This window comes from Entelurus aequoreus, linkage group LG01 (assembly GCF_033978785.1).
Source record: "Entelurus aequoreus isolate RoL-2023_Sb linkage group LG01, RoL_Eaeq_v1.1, whole genome shotgun sequence".
Lineage (NCBI taxonomy): Eukaryota > Metazoa > Chordata > Actinopteri > Syngnathiformes > Syngnathidae > Entelurus > Entelurus aequoreus.
In genome coordinates this window covers 64,039,905-64,055,458 of record NC_084731.1, presented here as the reverse complement: position 1 = coordinate 64,055,458, position 15,554 = coordinate 64,039,905, and the positions used below count along the sequence as shown (strand labels likewise).

At 43.8% G+C, this 15,554-nt stretch overlaps 1 protein-coding gene across 1 annotated transcript in view; it reads left to right on the top strand.

The window, feature by feature from the left end:
• Nucleotides 1–15,554, top strand: part of dlgap4b (discs, large (Drosophila) homolog-associated protein 4b) — a 180,331-nt gene that overhangs the window by 79,992 nt on the left and 84,785 nt on the right. Inside the window, 1 exon segment of the mRNA XM_062056237.1 lies at nucleotides 9,657–9,746. Within this exon segment, the coding sequence (XP_061912221.1) occupies nucleotides 9,657–9,746 (90 nt within the window).

The following is a 15,554-nucleotide window of genomic DNA, read 5'->3' as shown; positions in this document are numbered from 1 at the left end:
ATTACATACTGTTATGAAGGTGTCTGTTACTACATTATATATACAGTATAAATGTTTCTAAAGCGGACTTGTTGCACGACCGACGTGTGACGAAGGTACGGTCGCAGGAAACTTGAAGTGTAAAATGTGAGGAGAACATGTCTTGTGTGGCGGTGATAATGATGTCAGAAAATGGAAGCCAAAGCAGCGCTGACCAGTGTTGGGTTAGTTACTGAAATCCAGTAACTACTTATAGTTACTAGTTACTTTATTTCAAAATGAACTCAGTTACTAACTCAGTTACTTACACCAAAAAGTAATGCGTTACTGTGAAAAGTAACTATTTAGTTACTTCTTTTTTTCTTCTTTTTTTTTTAAGGCTCCCATTAATGCCCTTTTAGCCTTCATTGCAGTACTGTTATTGCACTGGAGAATAATACAATCTGTTGATCAACTTGACATGCATTTGCATCACTGAACTCTGCTAAGCAATGTGGTCTACATACAACACACAAAGACAAAGATATATTACAAAGGCCAATTTGATTCAGGCCAGGACAAATTGACAAAACTATTTTAAATAGCTGCAACATAACATACATAAGTAACAAACAGCATAATAACAACATAGCTGTAAAGCAAGGAAGGGACACACTACATACACAAAGCCTAACCAGGCATTTTTTCCTCAAGGAATTCTGACACAAAATCCTGTCTGAAGCCCAGAACACTCTACACATTTCCCCAGTTTTAGTTTAGAGATAAGGAAAGATTGGCCTGGCCCACTAGGATCCCTCTTTATGTTTGTGAACTTTATAGTCTATACATTTAGAGTGATGTGATAATCAAACACTCTAGAAGTCTAGAATGAAAGAGTATATAAGAGAATTGACAGTAATGTTCCCTCTATGGTGCGTGCCTGTCAATTGCGCACTGCTCAAGCATCCTCTGCGCACGGCAAATCTATGCCACGCACAAAATCAAATAAAAAAATAAGCGCATAACAATTTTCGACACGACACGTACACGACAGAGAAAACACTTTTCGTCATCCTTGTTCAAATATAGTAACGTCTGTCAAGACGCTTTGAGGACATGAATTCCATCCCTCACTTTATTGAGCAAAACACTTTATTGTCGGCCATAAACACATCACCAAAACATTAGTAAAAAAAATGATATCTAGCAAAACTGGTCATTTTCTGCAGTACAAACCAGACCAAAAGCAACTTTGTTATATAACAGCAGCCGCTCGCTCTTTCTCACTTGCGCCAACACATGCACATATGGCACTTAGCCAGTGATGCGTTTACAGCCACACAAAAAGTCGGACAACTACAACACCACACATAAAGTGTCATTCCAGGTCGTTACACTATGATTTACCAATCAAATGTGTGCTTATTCTAGTGTCATTTATTAGGAATCTTAATTTATAAATATTATTTATGAAATGCTGTTAGTATATTAAATAAATACTAATAAAAATATATTTTTTACAAACAGGAAGTTGCAGGAATGTACACATGATCCCCTGCTTACATCTCATTGTGCAACATGTGAATGTTTTAATGGGAACTAAATGCAATGTCTGAAAGGGGTACAAATTATTTCCAAAGCAGGACCTCCACCCAGACAAACAATACAAGTACACAGTTCATGAAAAACTATATTTGTTGTTATTTTCTTTGTAAGTGGGCCTAAACACTTATATTAGAAAATAACCTCATGGAAATGACTGCTGTCATTTGATTATAATAATAAGAGAATGTCGTCTGTCTATCTGTGTTGGCCCTGCGATGAGGTGGGGACTTGTCCAGGGTGTACCCCGCCTTCTGCCCGAATGTAGCTGAGATAGGCTCCAGCGACCCCGAAAGGGACAAGTGGTAGAAAATGGATGGATAGAAGGAGACTGAATTTGTTATTTAGTCAGGTTTGGGACAGGTGTGCTGCTGGTGTAGCCACAGTGTGCACGTCTGATGTTGCTCACATGGGCTACACTGAATGCTCAGGGAGTTTTTGCATTTGCTCCTACACATGAACAATTAGAGGGAACATTGATTGACAGAGTGTGTACCTTCAGTGCTGAATGATGAGCAGAGGCAGAGTTAATCCTTAAGTGGTGGTGGTGGAGGTGAAGTGGCATTGGAGTCTCTGTCTCTCTTTACAAGCTTCGTCGAAGCATGTTGCTTATGTAGCTTGTTTCAGCAGATTTGAATTGCTGTTTTGGGCAGTAGATGGGATCTTTGATCCAAAGCACAATTTACATTTAACTAAAATGTTATTGGCGAAGTTGGTAGAGTGGCCGTGCCAGCAATCGGAGGGTTGCTGGTTACTGGGGTTCAATCCCCACCTTCTACCATCCTAGTCACGTCCGTTGTGTCCTTGGGCAAGACACTTTACCCTTGCTCCTGATGGCTGCTGGTTAGCGACTTGCATGGCAGCTCCCGCCATCAGTGTGTGAATGTGTGTGTGAATGGGTGAATGTGGAAATACTGTCAAAGCGCTTTGAGTACCTTGAAGGTAGAAAAGCGCTATACAAGTATAACCCATTTATCATTTATTATTCATTTATTTTCTTTGTGCTCGACAAAAGAAAAGTAGTGAAAATATCTCCATGTTAACAAACTCGACTTCTGGCTCCGTCATGATCAGACACCCCTCCCCCCCCCCCTCTCCTCCCTCCCCACACCCAGACACACACAGAGCGCAGGTCTCTCTTCTCCGGCTTATGACACAAGAATAATCAGAACTACGACACTGCAGCGCTCCGATAAAACACACTTTGTACTACATAAAAAGTAACGTAAAATAACGCAGTAACGCATCATTTAGTAACGGTAACTGAGTTACTGAATATAAAAAATAACGCGTTAGATTACCAGTAACGCGATACTTAGTCCCAACACTGGTGCTGACACATTTTGTCATGTCTACTCAGAATTGTAAAACATTTGCTGGAGGACATGAACAACCCTCTCAAGTAGGAACCAATTTTGCCCTCCGGCTACATCTGCTATGGAGATGAAATCCTGTTTTAGTAGGGAAAAACAACCATTTCCAATTTATTATTTCACAAAATTTGTTATTGGGGCAGCATGCTGGAAGAGGGGTTAGTGCGTCTGCCTCACAATACGAAGGTCCTGAGTAGTTGTGAGTTCAATCCCGGCCTCTGGATCTTTCTGTGTGGAGTTTGCATGTCCTCCCCGTGACTGCGTGGAGTTTGCATGTCCTCCCCGTGACTGCGTGGGTTCCCTCCGGGTACTCCGGCTTCCTCCCACCTCCAAAGACATGCACCTGGGGATAGGTTGATTGGCAACACTAAATGGTCCCTAGTGTGTGAATGTGAGTGTGAATGTTGTCTGTCTATCTGTGTTGGCCCTGCGATGAGGTGGCGACTTGTCCAGGGTGTACCCCGCCTTCCGCCCGATTGTAGCTGAGATAGGCTCCAGCGCCCCCCGCGACCCCGAAGGGAATAAGCGGTAGAAAATGGATGGATGGATGGAGTTAAACAAAATGTCAGGCTGTTTCTTCTAATGGATTTATTACATTCTTTCCAAGCTGGGTAACATTTGCTGTGGTCTGGAACCACTTCGTAACGTTTGCTGTGGTTTGGAACAACATGGTAACGTTTGCTGTGATCTGGAACAACGTGGTAAAGTTTGCTGTGGTCTGGAACAACATGCTAATGTTTGCTGTGGTCTGGTACAACATGGTATTTTTTGCTGTGATCTGGAACAACGTGGTAACGTTTGCTGTGATCTGGAACAACATGGTAACGTTTGCTGTGGTCTGGAACAACATGGCGCCCTAACAACTATCAGATACGCAGCCAATGTTTCACACAGACAATGTGTCATGAGACATGCAAATATAAATTAAACACACAGAGGACATAAGTAAAGGAAATTAAATGAGCTAAAATATACCTACAAACGAGGCATAATGATGCGATATGTACATACAGCTAGCCTGAATAGCATGTTAGCATGGATTAGCTTGCAGTCATGCACTGACCAAATATGCCTGATTAGCACGCCACACAAGTCAATAACGTCAACAAAGCTCACCTTTGCGCATTCACGCACAGTATAAAACGTTTTGGTGGACAAAATGAGACAAAGAAGGGGTGGCATGAAACACGGCTTTCTGTGGCAGCGTCGGAGAAAGTTGTACATGTAAACAAACTGTTGCTTCACAGTCCACACAACTACGGTGCGTTCAAGGAGCGCCAAAATTAGTCGGACAAAACGCCGCTCGCCAAATAGTCCATAATAAAACAATAAATATATTTTTCCCCTTATTTGTTTCCCATTTTCGTACATTTTTGAAACAATAGGGATATTGTTAAATGTTCATATTGTGTACATATTAAATATTGTGTATATTTACAAGAAATGTTCCGATCAGGGTTTTATCATGATCATCCATTAGTGAGATGGGCTGATACAGATAAACTGTGATTTTTTTCATTTAGAGAAAATAAAAATGTCAACATAATCACTCCAGTATCATTCATATTGATACTCCCCTTGGTATCGACGTCGCCAATTAATGGATTGATCCACCCTCTTCTTACGTGTGGTGCACTGAGACGTTGTTTTTTTGTTTTTTGTTGGCCCTCGGCAAATCTTTAAAAAATAAATGAATTAACTATCGAGATATTATTAGTAAAGCTGTCAAATGCTGCATTTTTTTTAATTTAATTTAAATTTTATTTTTATTTTTTTATTAATCAATCCAACAAAACAATACACAACAATACCATAAGAATGCAATAATGCAATTCCAATTACAAAACCAAACCCGACCCAGCAACATTCAGAATAGCAATCAACAGAGTAATTGAGATGACACACAAACATGACACAAAACAATCTAAAAGCAGTCAAACAAAAATTAATTTTATCAACAACAGTATCAATACATAATGTTGGATATAGAGAACATACAAATCCTTTATTTATTGAATCAAAGATACTGAAATTCCACGACATAGTGAATTTGCAAACAGCTAAAATTATACACAAAGCAAACTACAATCTGCTACCCAAGAATATACAACAATTCTTCTCAAAAAAAGAGGAGACATATAATCTTAGAGAGAAATGTAATTTAAAACATTTGTATGCACGTACAACACTTAAGACCTTCAGTATATCAGTATGTGGAATTAAATTATGGAATGGATTAAGCAAAGCAATCAAACAATGTACTAATATGGTCCACTTCAAGAAACTCTTCAAACTTAAAGTGTTTACAAAGTACAAAGAAGAAGAATGCTAAATTTATTTAATTCATCCATTCTTTCACTCTCAAATTAATCTTACTTATCTCATCTTATGAAATGTAACTTACTTCACCAATTATTATTTATTTATTTATTTTTATTGTGATTACTTATGGAGTATATTGTGAATAAATTGAGAACAGGAAGTGAACAAAAGTTTTAGAAACTGTTATGTAAAAAGAAAAGGGGTAGGATTAAATAAGCTCTGCTTCTTCCTACTCCTTTTCAAACATGTTGAAAAGAGAAACTGGAAATTGTGATGTATCATGTTGTATGCTTGCATGTTCGAAATAAACTCAAACTCAAACTCAAACTCAATATTAGTAACAATTTCAACATAACAGTGATTAAAAATCCCTCATTGACATTATCATTACAGACATTTATAAAAAAATTTAAACATTAAAAAAAAAAAGAACAATAGTGTCACAGTAGTTTACACTTGCATCGCATCTCATAAACTTGACAACACACTGTGTCCAATATTTTCCACAAAGATAAAATAAGATAATAACTATCGAGATTTTATTAGTAAAGCTGTCAAATGCTGCATTTTTAAAATCAGATTAATCACACTTTTGAATTCGGATTAATCATGATTAATCACAATTATTACTAGTGGTAAAAAAAAATGTCTTGCATGGTTTCAACTTTACAATTTAAATTAAAATTAAAGACCGATTATTGGTCGCAAATGCAATTTTGTTGTAAGAAAATTAATTGTGTGACTAATCTGCGTGTGTATGTGATTAATCGCATGAGTTAACTTGTTATATTTGCCTTTAATCTACAAAATGCATCCTTCGGTTTTACTGAATTAGAACCTTCTACAGGTCTGAACTTTACAAAGCACTTGTTTCTGTTGTTTCGAGCTTGCTTAGCGGTTAGTTTAGCTATTAGCATGCCTGCTGATGGCTTTCTCTCACTGTGTAACATGTTTAGCATCGTCTTCCACTGACAATGAATAGAAATATACCGTATTTTCCGGACTATAGAGCACATAAATCGCACCGGTTTAATTTTTACTTATATTAGCCGCACTGGAGTATAAGCTGCAGGGATATACGTTGTGAAATGAGTTATTTACACAGAAAAATGTTGTAAATATTTATCTACATACTTTAATTGTTTCAAAACGGTGCCTGTAACACGGCAGTAAAACGGCTGATCAAACAAAACAAAAGTCATCATCATGGACCCACTAGCTGCGCAAGCTAGCTCTCCAATTTAGCTAAACAGACTCAAACTCCACGGTGAGGTTTTAATAATAATAATAATAATAATAAATAATACATTTTATTTGGTATAGCGCTTTTCAGTGTACTCAAAGACGCTTTACAGGATAAACATTTAAATATAAAACAGTTCAAAGTAATAATATATAATACATAATACAGAAAATATAAAAGCAGTACATAGTAGTAATACATATTAACACTGGACATTACGAGACGGGACAATACAAGACACAGAACATTAAGCACAGGTTAAAAGCAGATCTGAAGAGGTGTGTTTTGAGAAGGCTTTTGAAGGAAGGTAGGTCTGAGCAGTCACGGATGGGTTTGGGGAGAGAGTTCCAGAAGGTGGGAGCAGCGATGGAGAAGGCTCTATCACCCCAGGTCCGGAGCTTGGTTCTGAGTGGTGGGGAGAGGAGGTTGGCGTCGGAGGAGCGTAGGCTGCGTGAAGGGGTATGGCGGTGAAGCAGGTTGGTGAAGTAGCAGGGGGCCTGGTTGTGGAGGGCTTTGTGGGTGAGGAGGAGGATTTTAAAGTGGATCGAGTGAGGAACGGGGAGCCAGTGGAGTTTCTGAAGGACTGGGGTGATGTGCTCACGGGAGCGGGTGTGGGTGAGCAGGTGGGCGGCAGAGTTTTGAATGTATCGGAGTTTATTGAGGATTTTTGGAAGATGAGCCGTAGAGGATGCTGTTGTAGTAATGGAGTCTGGAGGCGATGAAGGCATGGATCAGGGTTTCAGCGGCAGAGAAGGAGAGTGATGGACGGAGACGGGCAATATTTTTGAGGTGGAAGAAAGCAGTTCTTGTGATGTGGTTGACATGGTGTTCAAAAGAGAGGTTATTGTCCAGAATGACTCCCAGGTTGCAGATGTGAGTGGATAGGGACAGAGTGGCGTTGTCGAAGGAGAGGTGGAAGTTGTGAGCAGTTTTGGTGAGGGATTTGGGGCCGATGATGAGCATGTCTGATTTGTCACAGTTGAGTTGGAGGAAGTTGGAATGCATCCATGATTTGATTTCATTGAGGCAGTCTGTCAGAGTGGAGAGAGTTACGGAGGGGATGGATTTTGTAGAGATGTATAGCTGGATGTCGTCTGCGTAGAAGTGGAATTGGAGGTGATGGCGGCGGATGATGTTACCGAGGGGCAGCATGTACAGGATGAAGAGAAGTGGACCAAGCACCAAACCCTGGGGGACACCTTGTGACAGAGGGGAAGTGGAGGAGGTGCAGTTGTTTATACTGATGTATTGTTGTCTGTTAGTGAGATATGACCTTAACCAGGAGAGCCGGTGATGTTGAGGGATGATTCCAGTTGGGAGAGGAGGATGGTGTGGCTGATGGTGTCAAAGGCTGCTGTGAGGTCAAGGAGGAGGAGAATACTGAGGTGGCCGGAGTCTGAGGAGAGGAGGAGGTCATTGGTGACTTTGAGGAGGGCTGTTTCTGTGCTGTGACGTGCGCGGAAGCCGGATTGAAATGGTTCGAACAGATCATTGGAAGTGAGGTGAGTTTTGAGCTGAGTGGTGACGGCAGGTTCTAGTATTTTGGACAGGAAGGGAAGGTTGGAGATGGGCCGGCAGTTGCTCATGGTGTCAGGGTTGAGTCCAGGTTTTTTGAGGATGAGGGTGACAGCGGCCAGTTTCAGGGTGTCGGGGACAAAGCCAGAGCTGAAGGAGGAGTTGATGATGTTGATGATGAGTGGGGAAAGACAGTTTTTAACCAGAGCGGATGGGATGGGGTCCAGAGCACAGGTGGAGCGTTTCATGCCCACCATGAGTTTGGATAGCTGTGTTGGGGAGACATGAGAGACGTGATACAGGGGCTGAGTGGTGCAGGGGGGGGCAAGCAGGTGGGGAGGAGGCGGAGGTAATCAGGTTGCTGTAAATGGTGTCTATTTTGTTTTGGAAGAATGATAGAAAGGCGTTGCATTTAGTAGTGTTGAAGGTGTTGGATATGTTGTCGGTAGGTTTGAGGAGTTTATTTATTGTGAGAGAAGAGAGCTTTGGGGTTGGAAGAGCCAGAGTGTATGAGGTCGGAGTAGTAGGTGGATCGAGCGGAGCTGAGGGCATCTGTGTATTGGTGGAGGTGATCAGTGGAGGCTTGGTGATGGACAGTTAAACCAGTTTTCTTGTAGAGTCTTTCCAGTTGGCGTTTGCGGGACTTCATTATATGGAGTTCGGTGGTGTACCAGGGTTCTCTCTCTCAGTCGTCCTCAGACGAGCTTCCATCAGAGTCTCCAATCATTCCGGTTCTCCATACACCCGGCCAGCTCTGTAGAGCTTTCAGCTCTGGCATCTTTCTTCAGGATGTCCACGTACATTAGCGCGGTACGTCCTCGCGATCGATGACCGTGCGTTGGTTCCCATAGGACCAGCCTGAGAAAAGCGCTATATAAAATATAATTCACATTATTACTATGATTACATCGATATTTTTTATGGATGGGGGGGGGGATTTGCTGGAGCATATCTCAGCTGCATTTTTTTCTTTTTTTTAAAAAATTCATATTATATTCATAAAGTCAGTAAATACGTCCCTGGACACATGAGGACTTTGAATGTGACCAATGTATGATCCTGTAACTACTTGGTATTGGATCAATATCTAAATGTGTGGTATCATCCAAAACTAATGTAAAGTATCAAAGAAGAGAAGAATAAGTGATTATTACATTTTAACAGAAGTGTAGATAGAACATGTTAAAACAGAAAATAAGCAGATATTAACAGTAAATGAACAAGTGGATTAATAATCCATTTTTACAGTTTGTCCTTAATAATGTTGACAAAATAATAGGTAGATAAATGACACAATATGTTACTGCATACGTCAGCAGACTAATTAGAAGTCTTTGTTTGTGTACTTACTACTAAAAGACAAGTTGTCTAGTATGTTCACTATTTTATTTAAGGACTAAATTGCAATAATGTGTTTCATGTACCCTAAGATTTTTTTGTTCAAATAAAGCCAAAAATGCAATTTTTTGTCGTTCCCTTTATTTAGAAAAGTATCGAAATACATTTTGGTACCGGCACCGAGACAACCCTAGTACCTCCATGATATGTTGATGTTTCTCCGTGTGTGCGGCGAGGGTTAGTTCCGTGTGGAAAGGTAAAGAGGAATGAATGACTAACCCTCCTCCCCCCCCTGCTGTGAGCAGCAGAACCCTGGATGGTACCTCGGTGCAGGACATGTGGTCTCCCCTCCAAAGCGTGTCCTCCCTCCAACAAGTGGGCAGGTCAATGAGCAGGTCAGTGGCGGCACTTTCAGGCCCAGACAAGCGCCCGTCACGTCAGCAGAAACCATGCACCCGCTAACAGTCCCGCCATCTTGGAGGTGAAAGTTACTGACTCTGTCCTCAGTGACCTGACCTCTCATGATGAACCTCTGCTAGCAGACATTGGCTTTTCTTTTGTCGAGCACCAACTTTCTTCCTTTGCTTCTTTGGCCAGCGAGCAGACCATGTGACCATGTGACCATGTGACCACCCAGCTTTGCATGCACTGCTGCTGCTGTGATGGAAGCCAGAAATGAGATGAATTATATCAAAACATGTCGACTCATAAAGCTGACTTTAGTTTCATTCCTTTTTTTTTTACTAAATCAAACTAAAACAAGTCCACCTTTAAATCTTGTCTCCAAACTCCACTAACTTCAATGTTAAAAATGGATTTTAACCTGTAAATACATAATTTTGGTGTTTTTTCACATTTTTCTTTCCAAAACCTAGAAGCATCTTCAAAGGGAAACTGCACTTTTTTGGGAATGTTATCCTCCACAATAATTATGAGAGACAAGAAGACAAAAGTTTTGGGTTTTTTTTTTGCATTGCATCATGTCAAAATCATGTCATTCTAGGTAGCTAGAACCATGAATTGATTAACGTGGACCCCGACTTAAACAAGTTGAAAAATGTATTCGGGTGTTACCATTTAGTGGTCAAATGTACTGAATATGTACTGTGCGATCTACTAATAAAAGTTTAAATCAATCAATCAATCAATCAAGCTAGCAATGCAGCTAATGTTAACAATCAATTCTACCTCTAAATCACTTCAAAAATGCATTAAAAAACCGTCAACAATACTTCATTTGTGTAACCTGTATAATAACAAACTGTAGTGACATTGTTATTGTAAAAAAGAACAATGAGGAACTATTTTTCTAGCGTCGTAACACATGGGCATGCTATGGCATTAGCCGTAAAAAGCTAGCTACGGAGAGAGATAGGCTAGCTTCTACGTCAACATGAAACATGTTTGAGTTTGTAATGCACAACACAATGCAACATTTTTTTCCCGGTTTATTTTGGTAAGCACTCCATTTATGTCGAAATAGCTTGGCTTCAAATTCCACATTGTGCAGCTTCGAGTCACTCTCAGCTCACTCTCTCGGCTTCCGTCTGATCCAACGTCTCAGCCTTCCTTCGTGCTGGCTGCTAGAAGCAGTAGGTCATCGTCCGTATATTCAGCTTCAAAAACATAAGGTTTAATTTGTCCAAAAGTAGTCGTCTTTTTGTTCATCACAAACATTTGTTCATCACAAACATCACACACGGGACAGTTTTGTAGGTATAAACAGTTTTGGTTATATTGTAAATGATGAATGAAGAATCCATACGAGTGGAAACGCTATTGACAGCTAAAAGACTGAAGGGTACTGCTGTTGAAAAAAACACACACACACACAAGTGGAAGGACCAGCACCAGCAGTAGGTGAACTCGTTCAAAAGATGACGCCATAGCACAATCAATAAAACACTTTTATATGCACTCAGTAGAAAAAAAAAAAAAAAAAGTTGGCCGCAGCTTATTTTGAGTTCAAAGCGGTTTATAGTCCGGAATGTACAGTATATTGTAAAACTTCCAAACGTTGCTTGGAGTGATGAATGAAGACTCTTATCGAGCAGAACCGCTACGGACGGTTATGCTTCCGGTTCGAGGCACGAAACAGGAGGGACATTTTGCAGTGAGCAAACTCGTCCAAAAGATGGCGCCACAGTACACACAACAACACACCTTTTCAGTGTCTCTGTCTGTGTTCTACGAAAACTATTTGTTGAACACGAAACATTATGACTGGTCACGCACTAGTCACTCCCAAGTTCTTTGGATGACATATATGTTGAGTAAAGAGGACTACCGAGACAGAATGGTACAATATTAAGCTTTAGGAGACCAGCCCTTACAACGCAACAATGGCATCAGCAAAAAGAGGTGTCAGGTTCAAACACTGATTACATCTATTAAACAGACAAGAAGCAAGGAATCATGCAGAGACAGAGTTCAATTTGGCTCAATGAGAAGAGACGTTTGGGGCTGCACACTCAGTTGCAATCTCCCACCACGCTCTAAGGTCCAGACCCACGTGCTTCTCTATTTATTTGGGAGGTCCCTGGTTACATCACTGAGGCTGCTTCTGAAGGACAGGGGATAATTTCAGCAGCCCCAGTTAGACACAATATTGTGACGTGATAGCGGGACAAGAAGACGACAGAGAGACGATGACGTCGTTTAGCTGTCAGCGTGTTTATTGACAGCTTTGTGTGTAAGTGAGATGTGTAATTAAACCAAAGAGATGTAGTGTGACTAAATGTGAGACTTATCTGAGCATGGTTGCCAGAGGGTGTTGAGGGTGCGTGTTGAGATCCAGGCGGAAGTCCAAATAATGGCAAGGCAGGCTCGAGTGTTGGAGGACAGGCGTGAGGTCAAAATCCAGGAAGGCAAGGGGGAATTCACAGGGGGTCCAAGGTGACAAGATACACAACTCGACGACGAGGAAGGACGACAGGGAGCTGGAGAATGACACAACACGAGACGATGAGCACGACGGGGAGGGAGCACAGGGAAAGAGAATGCACATGTAGGACAGCGAGAGACGTGTGGGCTTACTGTACTGGGTACGAGAAGCTACGTTCTGGCGTCGGATCTCAGGTTGCGTTGGCTTTTGAAGGCAGATCGCTCATCACGGGCAGGTGTGTAGATTACAGATTGACTGCAGGCGCGAGGAGGTGCGCCCACAGCGGAGAGAGAGCATCTGTGGGTGTGGCCCATGGTGCGCTTGTCAGGACGCACAGCAGGAAGAGAAGCAGCAGGAGTGTGACTCATAACAGGACACCCCCCCCCCCCCCCCCCCTCCCCCTTATGCGAGACTCCCGGTGAGCTTCGGGGTGCCTCGGGGTGAGCTCTGTGAAAGTCTTTGATAAGGGAGGGGTCGGCGATGTAAGAGGCCGGTACCCAGGACCTATCCTCAGGACCATAACCGTCCCAGTCCAAAAGGTAGACCCATCCCTCCAATGTCGCCGGACCCTGAGAATCTCCTTGACCGTCCAGACTAGGTCCCCATCCTCGAGGACCCTAGGAGGGGGAAGAGCAGGGGTGGGGGGGGACAGGGAACTGCTAACTACTGGTTTGATTTGGGAGACATGAAAGACAGGGTGAGATCTCATGGAATGTGGAAGATCCAAGTGTACTGCAGCAGGGTTGATCTTGGATTTTACCGTATAAGGTCCAACAAAACGTGGTGTAAGTTTCTGGGAGGAGATCGGGAGGTGGAGGTCCTTGGCCCGAAGCAGCACCTGCTGTCCGGGCTGGTAGTCGGGAGCCGGGATGCGCCGCCGGTTGCCGTTGCGACACATCCTTTCAGACGCCTTCAAAAGGGCAGCGCGAGCGGGCCTCCACACTCTGCAACATCGTCTCAGGTGGGCCCGGGTGTAAGGTACTGCCACCTCGATCTCCTGGGAGGGAAACAAGGGAGGTTGAAACCCAAGCCAGCACTCAAACGGGGACATACCAGTAGCTGCGCAGGTCATGGAGTTAAAAGAATACTCCACCTATGGAATAAATTTACTCCAGGAGTTGGGCTGTTGCGCAGCCATACAGCGCAGCATGGTCTTCACCCCCTGGTTGGCCCTCTCTGCTTGACCATTGCTTTGGGGGTGTTAGCCAGAAGTCAGACTAACCGTGGCCCCAATCCCCTTGCAGAAGGCTTGCCAGACCCGAGAAATGAATTGGGAGCCACGATCAGAGACAATGTCGGGGGGATCCCGTGGATCCTGATCACATGCTGGACCAACAGGTCCGTCGTCTCAGCAGAGGATGGGAGTTTGGGCAATGGAATAAAGTGTGCCGCCTTGGAAAACCTGTCGATGATGGTGATGATTGTGGTGTTACCTCTAGAGGGGGGAAGCCCCATGATGAAATCAACAGCAATGTGGGACCAAGGTCGACTGGGGATGGGAAAAGGGTGTAAGAGGCCGGCAGGAGGGCTGTGGCCTGCCTTGTTCCGGGCGCAGACGCTGCAGGCGGCGACAAACTCACGGGTATCCGCCTCCATGGAAGGCCACCAAAAACGGCATTGAATAAAACCTAGAGACCTATGGACTCCGGGATGACAGGTAAACACACTTCAGTGAGCCCAGTAAAGTACCTTGGCCCTTGAAATTTCTGGGACGAACAGTCTATTAGGGGGTCCGTTTCCGGGACCAGGGTCAGAACGTAGGGCCATCTTGACCAGGCCCTCGATTTCCCAAGTTACCATCCCGATGATGCGGTTAGGTGGAAGGATGGTCTCAGGAGTAGATTTAATGATGGGTTCCTCTGAGAAGATCGGAGAAAGAGCATCCGCCTTGCCGTTACGTGAACCAGGTCTGTAGGTGAGGGTGTAGTTAAATCGACAGAAAAATTGTGCCCAGCGAGCTTGCCTGTCATTCAGTCTTTTAGCGGATCGGATGTGGATGGTCAGTCAGGATCAGGAACGGATGCTTGGCCCCCTCCAGCCAGTGTCTCCATTCAACCAGCGCATCGTGGACTGCCAACAGTTCTCGGTTCCCTGCATCATACTTCCTCTCGGCTGGAGAGAGGCGTCTAGAAAAAAATGCACACAGGTGCAACACATTATTCCCACTGGAACGTTGGGACAAGACTGCCCTAATCCCAGAGTCAGAAGCGTCCACTTCAACCGTGAACGGCACGTCCGGGTCAGGGTGTACGAGAACGGGGGCGGAACTGAAGCTTCTCTTGAGGCCTCCTTGTTCCAAATAAAAGGAGTAAGTGTAGAAGTAAGTGCGTGGAGAGGTGCAGCTACCTTACTGAAGTTGAGTATGAATCGACGGTAAAATCCAACGAAGCCTAGGAATCTCCTCAGTTCAGTACGGGTGGTTGGTTGAGGCCACTCCACCACTGCCTTGACCTTCTTTGGGTCGGCTCGGATGTTACTCATTTCGATGATGTGGCCCAGGAAGTTTACTGAAGAAGAATGGAACTCACATTTCTCTGCCTTGACGAACAAGCGGTTCTCCAGGAGGCGCTGTAGAACCAGGCGGACGTGCTGCTGATGTTCCTGCCTGTTGTGAGAGAAGACCAGAATATCGTCCAGGTAAACAACCACAAATTTCTCGAGCATGTTTCTTAAAACGTCATTGACCAGAGCTTGGAAGACAGCTGGGGCGTTGGTCAGGCCGAAAGGCATGACCCGATACTCGAAGTGGCCTAGGTGAGTGTTGAAGGCTGTCTTCCACTCGTCCCCCTACGTAATCCGGACGAGATGGTAAGCATTGCGGAGGTCAAGTTTGGTGAAGACTGTTGCAGGAGCAAGAGGTTCGAAGGGGGAGCTCATGAGTGGAAGAGGATACCTGTTCTTGACTGTGATGGCGTTGAGTCTTCGGTAATCGATGAAGAGCGTAGGGAGCCATCCTTCTTGCCGTCAAAGAAAAATCCAGCTGCTACCGGTGATTTGGAGGGAGTGATGATCCCTGATGCGAGTGAGTCCGTGATATAGTCAGACATGGCCTTCTTCTCGGGTATGGACAGGTTGTACAGGCGGCTAGAAGGGAGTACTGCGTCGGGTACGAGATCGATGGCACAGTCGTACGGTCTGTGCGGGGGTAGGGATAGTGCCCGGGCCTTACTGAATACGGCTGCAAGGTCATGGTAGACAGTGGGAACCCCAGACAGGTCGGATGGGGATGACTCGAGCTTGGGGTTCTCCGAAACGGGGGCTGCTGCCTTGAGGCAGTTAGCATGGCATGCCGTGCTCCAGGCTAAGATTCTCCCTGAAA